This window comes from Propithecus coquereli, unplaced genomic scaffold (genome assembly GCF_000956105.1).
Source record: "Propithecus coquereli isolate 6110/MARCELLA unplaced genomic scaffold, Pcoq_1.0 Scaffold193, whole genome shotgun sequence".
Taxonomy (NCBI): domain Eukaryota; kingdom Metazoa; phylum Chordata; class Mammalia; order Primates; family Indriidae; genus Propithecus; species Propithecus coquereli.
The window spans coordinates 1,176,516-1,183,933 of NW_012144190.1; the positions used below are offsets into that span (position 1 = coordinate 1,176,516).

The 7,418-nt window shown below is 57.2% G+C and overlaps 2 protein-coding genes across 2 annotated transcripts in view; one reads left to right on the top strand and one right to left on the bottom strand.

Moving 5' to 3' along the window:
- NLRP5 (NLR family, pyrin domain containing 5) overlaps positions 1 to 228 on the top strand; it is a 55,417-nt gene extending 55,189 nt beyond the window's left edge. Inside the window, exon 14 of the mRNA XM_012643004.1 lies at positions 3 to 228. Within this exon, the coding sequence (XP_012498458.1) occupies positions 3 to 228 (226 nt within the window). The remainder of the gene's footprint in view (positions 1 to 2) is intronic.
- A 4,401-nt stretch (positions 229 to 4,629) lies between these two features.
- Positions 4,630 to 7,418, bottom strand: part of LOC105809253 (sialic acid-binding Ig-like lectin 5) — a 6,201-nt gene continuing 3,412 nt past the window's right edge. The window contains exon 5 of the mRNA XM_012643005.1: positions 4,630 to 4,789. Within this exon, the coding sequence (XP_012498459.1) occupies positions 4,630 to 4,789 (160 nt within the window). The remainder of the gene's footprint in view (positions 4,790 to 7,418) is intronic.

The following is a 7,418-nucleotide window of genomic DNA, read 5'->3' on the forward strand; positions in this document are numbered from 1 at the left end:
AGCCGCCTGTGTTGGGACGTGTGCAAGCTCCCGTCTTCCAGGCGGCGGAAGACTTTGACTACCTCGAGGCGTTGGGAAGCTGCAGGTGCCGGCTGCCAGCCGCAAGAGAGCTCCCGGCAGCAGAGACAATATCCGGATTTGTATCTAACTCCTTATTTCTTATTTGGTTCTGATTCCAACAGTAGACAGGAAGGTGATGATGAGTCTGTAAAACCCCCAGCCCTGTGAGCTGGCCTCTGGGCTGGGGCTGACGGTGCCAGAGAGACAACCGTCCCTGACAAATACACGGACCGCAAATGCTCACAGAGGAAAAAAAAAATGTTAGCCAGAGAGTAGAGCAGCTCTTTTTGACCATAGGGTCTGAGAAGGCCATTTTTTTCTGCACTACTTATATTTCTAAATCGGGCTTGGGGTATAACTTATGGTAAAAATATCCCCTCGTTAGTGTACAGTTCTGGGTACTGACACGTACTGGGGTGGCCATCACAGAAAGGTGCAAAACAGTTCATGTTCCCCCCAAAATCCCCTCCTGCCTGTCTGTAGGCAACTCCTCCCCGCCTTTGCCCCGTGCCAGCCACTGGTCTGGAAGAGGCTGCTCTTAAGGAGTGACGTCGAGGCCGAGACCCGAAGGAGAAGGAGGAGCCCTCCGGGCGGAGCGGCTGGGAGGGAGCTGCAGGCACAGGGACGGCCTTGCGTGAGCAGAAGTGGGCACGGCGGCGTGTGAGTCAGCGCGTGCACGGACACGTGCTCTGGACGCCGCTCCGAGCACAGCGGGAAGCCAGGGCGGGGTCTGGACAAGGGAGCAACACGCAGGATGGTCGGGGGTGTGCGGAGGGTGCAGAGAGAGGTGAGAGACGCCTGCAGTCGCCCAATCCCCCCAAAGCTAGAGAAGGTGGCCCCCACACGGCGGTGGAGGAGGACAGAGGGCAGAGTGTGGCTGTGTCTTTGTAGGGCCAGCAGGTCTCGCTCGCAGACGGAATCCAGTCGCGTCTGGAGTTTCTCAAGGCAGCAAAGCCCCGGCCGGGTAAGGTACGAGTAGAACCCTCTGGTCAGGGCCGAAGTTCTCAGCACGTCAGTCACTTCCCCACCTCTCCGCGGGGGATGCGTGGGGTGTCGGCAAGTGGACCCAGAAGCCCGGCTTGCCCGGCCGCAGGCTGGCCAGCCCTCGAACCGCAACCCCAGAGAGCAGGAATTCTTCCCCCGGCAGCCAACACTGACTTCTGGAAAGCACTCAGTTCTCAGAGACCCCCCAGGGCTGACACCTACGCGGGGACGGCTCTGTGCTGACGCCCCCGTCGTTCATTCCCCAGGGACACGTTTGTATGTTTGCATGTGTGCCATGGGGAGAAGGAGCGTCAGGAAGACAAGGGGACCTGGGCCTGGAGGGTGACCTTGCGAGTTCGAGGGCAGTGCCCTGGCCTGGCGTGTCCCGCGTGGGGAGCGGGGGCTGCACCTGTGTGCTCCTGCCATCGCCCACAGCAGTGCCCTCTCCTTGTCCCCACGCTGAACCGTACGGATCCACCTCCACCTGCCCTGCCCTGCCCGCAAAGTGCTCTGTGTGGGGCAGTATCAGTTCCGATGCTTTCAGCTGCCTGTAACAGCACCCGACGTGGAGAGGCAGTTCCGGGATCAGCTGCCACCGGGACAGGACAGCTGGAGATTTGCACCTAGCCTCTCTTGGACTCTGCCCTGTGCATCCTTTCCCTTTGCAGATATTAGTCTGGGTCCTTTTGCTGCGATAAAACATGACTGTGAGGACGACAGCTTTGCTGAGCTCTGTGAGTCCTTCTAATGAGTCACTGAACCTGAGGGTGGCCTTGGGGACCTCGTACACAACAGGTAGCAGTAAGTGTCTGCTCAGAGCGGGTGCTGCAGGCAACTCCAGGCCCTCTGCAGGGGTTTTCCCCAGGACCCTCATCACCACCCTTCATGTTTGATTCTTGACCCTGCTCAGACAGGCTAAGTGATTTGCCCAGAGTCACACAGCCTGGGATTGGAGCCCTGTCTGTCTGTCTGTCTGACCCTGAGTGCCTTCTTGTGTCTTTCCCTTGACTCTGGGGAAAGATTTCGGCCCCATAACCACATCTCGGGAGACGATTCCACTCTTCAACCTCATCGTTGTTTGTGGAGCTGCTGCGGGCTCCCAGCTACTCCCCTCCCCACCGCCCACCCACGGGGCTGCCACGTTTTTCCACCCACATGACTGACCACACCTGCTCTCTCTTAATGATGCTCTGATTGGTGGGGCATCAGGACTCTGAAGCCAAACTCAGGGACATTATCTCTGTGTGTGTGTCCTTCAGCCCAGAGGGGAGATTGGCCGCCAGGTACCGGCTCCTCCCTTGCCCTCCCTGGGGTGGGTTGGGTGAGAGTTGAGGCCTGTTTGCAGGGGAGCTTTGCCCAGGCCCAGCCTGTGGCACCTCGCCTGGCTCAGTTCTGTCATCTGTCCCCGGCCCCAGACATGCCACCCGCCCTGCCCTGATGGAGTGCTCTGAGCACCCCCATGCCTCCGGCCTTAGATCCTGGGGCTCCCTTCACCTGGCCTGCCATCACCCTGCCTGGAAGTCTGCCCTGCTCAGGTGGCAACACCAGGCCCCCCAGGTGGCGTCCAGCCCTCCCTCCCCACTGCCAGCCCCTCACCCACAGGAGCTCCCCCAGACACGGCCTGGCCACATGGGGCTGTGACGACCTGGAGCTCCTTGTGGGCGAGACCTGGGTCCGACTCCTCTCTGTGTCCCGTGCCTGGGGCCTGGCACATGGAGGCTCTGGGGATGTTTTCAGCCACACGAGTGAACACCAGACTGTTCTCTACCTGGGAACCCTCTTCATCCTTCCAGACCCAAGCTTCTTCTTGCGCCTGGAGATTCTGGTTGCCCTCGGCAAGGTGTCTGTGTTCTGAACAACCGCACCTGCCTTGGCAGGACGGGGTTTAGGGAGAGGGGTCCCCTCCATATCTAGGCTTCTGGTCTGATCAGGTGTGCAAATGAGAGGTCCGACTATGGCTTTTCTTTGACCCATCTTGCCTTTTAAAAACACTAACTAACACGCTAGAATCAAGAAATTTCCCACTGAAATTGGGATCTCTGGATTCTCCCGAAAACAGAAAAAAAATCAGAGGAGCTGGCAATAGTGGCCCCATGTTGCCAATGCCCCAGCAGGGCGGGGAGGGGTGGGGGGAGTCCCCTGCTGTTGGCCACCCCCTTCAGGAGGGGCCCCCGCCAGGCCAGCCGCGCTCACATCGCTCCCTGCCTGGCCGCTGTGGGCTTCGGAGCTTGCAGCCTCGCACCAGAGTCCTGCAGTGTCGGGAGAAAGTGTCCAGGCCCAGGATGGCCGCTGCAGGGCCAGCGGTCCTAGGATGCAGGAGTCCCAAGCAGCTCGCAGTTTTACCGTGTGGCCTGAGGCGTGGTGAGCCTCAGTTTCCCTGTTTGCACAGTGTTTACTGTGCGGAGTACGGGGCCTCGTGATCCCCAATGTCCCTGCAGAGGTGCCCGTGGGGGTTCTTCAGTGTTTCAGCCACTTCCCACCTACGGCTCTCACTTCCTGTCCCTGCAGAAGGCAGGGTGAGGCTGGCCTCGGTCCGTGGTCACTTGGGGCTCACGGTGGCCCGTGCGGCAGCAACAGCAGCAGCACGTGTCCTAGTGCTGCCTCCCTGGTGCATCCTGGCGTGTCTGGTCTCCGCTCCTGCGTGTCGGCCTGCCTGCCGCAGTGGCGCGCCCTCGGGGGCAGGTGTCAGGCGTGTTCCCTGTGTGGCTAACGTGAGGCCTGGCACCCGGGAGGCCCCGGGGGATGTTCACTGAGTGGCTGGGCGGGAGCCGGGCCGCAGGCCTCCAGGTCTGGCGTCTGAGGCGGGGTCGTTGGGTGCCCTGCAGGCCTGTGCAGCTCCAGCTGGGCCAGGGACCCACAAGTGGGCCGTGATCCATCTCGGAGTTGGCGAGTCTACACTCTTCTGTCTCAGGAGCCCTAGACTGCGGAGAACCAGACTCTGCTGTCCCTCTGCCCCGGGCGAGCCCCTGCCCCTCTCTGGGTACCCCACATATGGAGGGGTCAACCAGCCCCTTTAAGCCTCTGTTATGGGTTGAACTGTGTCCCCCCGACCCCCAAAATTTGATGTCCTAACCCCTGGTACCTCAGAACATGACTATGGAGATGGGGTCTTTACAGAGGGAATTAAGGTTACACGATCGCTATGGCTGGTGCTCTTATAAGAAGAGATTAGGACACAGACACGCACAGAGGGAAGACCACGGGAAGAGAAGACGCCATCCGCAGGCGGAGGAGAGAGGCCTCAGAAGCAATGAACCCAGCCTGCACATTGAGCTTGGACTTCCAGCGTGTGCTCGGCCCTCCCCAGACCCCGCAGGGCCCTCCCACCGGCAGCGCACGTGGGGCTGCTCCTAAGGGACCGGGTCTTGAAGAGTGAGCAATCCCCGAGGGACCCCAATTAAGGCCCAGCCCTGCTGCTCCATGCCAGGGCAGCCTCGGAGGGACCATCTGGGATGTCACTGGGGGCTCAGGGTTCGCTGTCCAGGGTGCATGGGGTGGGGGCCTGGGAATCTCTGCTCTTAATGAGTGGCCTCCTGGGGTTCCACCAGGTGGCGGGTGGGCCCAGCCTGCCGCCGTGCGTTTTGACTACTGGGCCTGGGATTTACCTCCCGGTCCAGCCGGTGGGGCTGCAGCTATAGACTCCTTGGGAGTGCCTGGCTCCTCCAGCAGCTCTGGTTTCTTGAGGATCAAGGCCTCCTTGGTCTTGAGAATCTGATTTTCCTTCCACCATTTAAGCATCTTCATTCTAAGGCAAGGAGCCTTGTGGTGAACGCTCAGCTCAACCCCTCACTGGCTCCTGGAAGGAGCCCTGGGCCAGGGCCCAGAAGACCGGGCTCTCCCTTCACCTGCTGGTTCTATGACCAGCACCCCCACCCCACCGCCATGAAATGGCATTTGAATCCCTGCTCTCTTGGCTTGGACCCTCTCCACAGCCTCTTTCCTGGCCTCCCGGCCTCCAGTCTGTCCCCACCAGGTCCCAGAGCCAGCTGGCCCTCCCCTGCTCACAGCCCTCCCATGGCTTCCCAGTGCCCCAGGACAGAGTCCCAGTCCCTCAGCCTGGTGGCCCTTCATGACTGTCCCCTTCCTCTGGCAACCACGTAATATCTAAAAATGTACACTTTTTGCTTTTGGACAGGTCCTTTTTGGCACTTCTTCCTCCTACTATTTCTGGCACATGTCTGTATGTCCGTACACGAAGCCATGCCTTGCTCCCTTTGACAGCTACGTAGAGCTGCTGTGTGGACACACCATGGATTATACAACCGGTGCCCTTCCTCTCTCGCTCTACCGTCTGCAGGGCCTGCCTGCTGGTCCCTGCTGCCGGCTCTGCCCTTCTGCCCTGCGCCCCCTCAGAGCAGCCGGAGGGAGCTTTGATGTTCACCTGGCCGTGTCCCTCCCCAGAGGGCGAGCCTCTCACTGTGTCTTTCTGCCATGAGAGAGTAAGATCCAAACCTCCATTTTCTGTCTGAAAACCTTCCCTCCACAAAAATGCCCCCAAATGCTGATGACAGCATCACCCACCAGAGGTGGGGCTGGGGATGCGAGGAAGCACAGGATGAAAGCAGGGGCAGTACACGCACGGGGTGGGGGCTGGCTGCACTTTGCTGGGTTGAGGGAGAAACGGGGTATTTCCTCATTATAATAACCAAGGGGTTTGGTGAATGGTCCAGTGATAAGAGACGACAAGGCTTTGGGTCTGCACTAGGTGGGGAGTTGGATCTGACACCCCCATGTCAAGGGGACACTGAAAAAATATCTCATCATTGGCCAAGGGAATGACAAGGAAGTGTGTCTATTTCTGCCTAGGCTCTGGGTCGAAAAGAAACTTTTGTTTTTTTGAGACAGAATCTTGCTCTGTTCCCTGGGCTAGAGTGTCGTGGCATCAGCCTAGCTCACAGCAACCTCAAACTCCTGAGCTCAAGAGATCCTCCTGCCTCAGCCTCCCGAGTAGCTGTGACTACAGGCACATGCCACCAAGCCCGGCTAATTTTTTCTATTTTTAGTAGAGACCGGATCTCACTCTTGCTCAGGCTGATCTCAAACTCCTGAGCTCAAGCGATCCTCCAGCCTCAGCCTCCCAGAGTGCTAGGATTACAGGCGTGAGCCATCATGCCTGGCCAAATTTTTTTTCCTCTTAGAATTTGAGGCCATGGGCCTCCCTTTTACAGAGACTTGGGTCAGAGAGCCACAGGGTGAGCAACGAACGCAAACAGCTACGGGTTTGCTACGCTCTTGGGCAACTCACACAAAACCCATTTTGGAAGGACCCACCCACCACACCGGCCACATAAGGCTCACAGAGTCCCACTGAAGAGGAGCTCACTTCCCAAAGTGACAAAGCACATGAGGAAACAACCTTCCATGAGTGAGGACAAAACCCAGATTTCTCACCAGAGCCATCGGGGCTTCACCCAGTCCAGGCTCTCGCCCTGAGCTCCAGCCACGTCAGCCCCACTGGGCTCTTGGACTCGCCAAACCTCTGGCACCTCAGAGCCTAGGATCTGCGGTTCCCTCTGTCTGGCCAACTCTGTATGCTCCTTCAGGTCTCAGAGCAGATTCCTAAAGCCTGCTCCCCAAGCCCCGCCCTGCCTCCCAGCTCCCAGCTCTCCTCCAGGCACTTCCTGACATGGCCGCCGCACAGCTGCCTGCATCTTCCCCACTGCCGGCCTCCCAGGGCCTGGTTTGCTCTACCACGTGGCCTGGCACGTGGTACCACCTAATAATGTAATCCTTTTGAAAATGTTTGAAAAGGCAATAAATTAAACATATATCAATAACCACATAACTCAATTAAAGTGAGACAGGTTGAGTATTCCTTATCTGAAATGCTTGGGACTGCAAGTGTTTTGGATTTTGGAATATTTGCATTATACTTACCAGCTGAGCATCCCAGATCCCAAAATTCAAAATCCAAAATGCTCCAATGGGCATTTTCTTTGAGTGTCATGGCAGCACTCAAAGATGTTTGGATTTTGAAACATTTTGGATGTCATGTTTTCAGGTTTGGGATGCTCGACCTGTAATATGAACAGCAATGACTGGGTTCATTCACGTGCAGGCAAAGACGACTGTATCAGGACAGCCACTTGGTACCAACAGCAACTGCAAGTGACCATCAAGTGTAGGACATATCTCAGTTTCAGAGATGACAAAATGTGAAATAACATGCACACTAGAATTGATAAAATGCCATAGAGCATGTCCTGACAACAGAATGGAAGTTGTGAGGAGGGAAAATAGAATTAAACTGATCCAAGATCTTTCTATTACCTGGAAGGAGGATAAAGGTTTTAATTAATTTGGACTTAGATAACTGAAGTACACATGTTGTAATTTCTGGGTAATCAGTAAAAACATATAAAGAAAATATATAA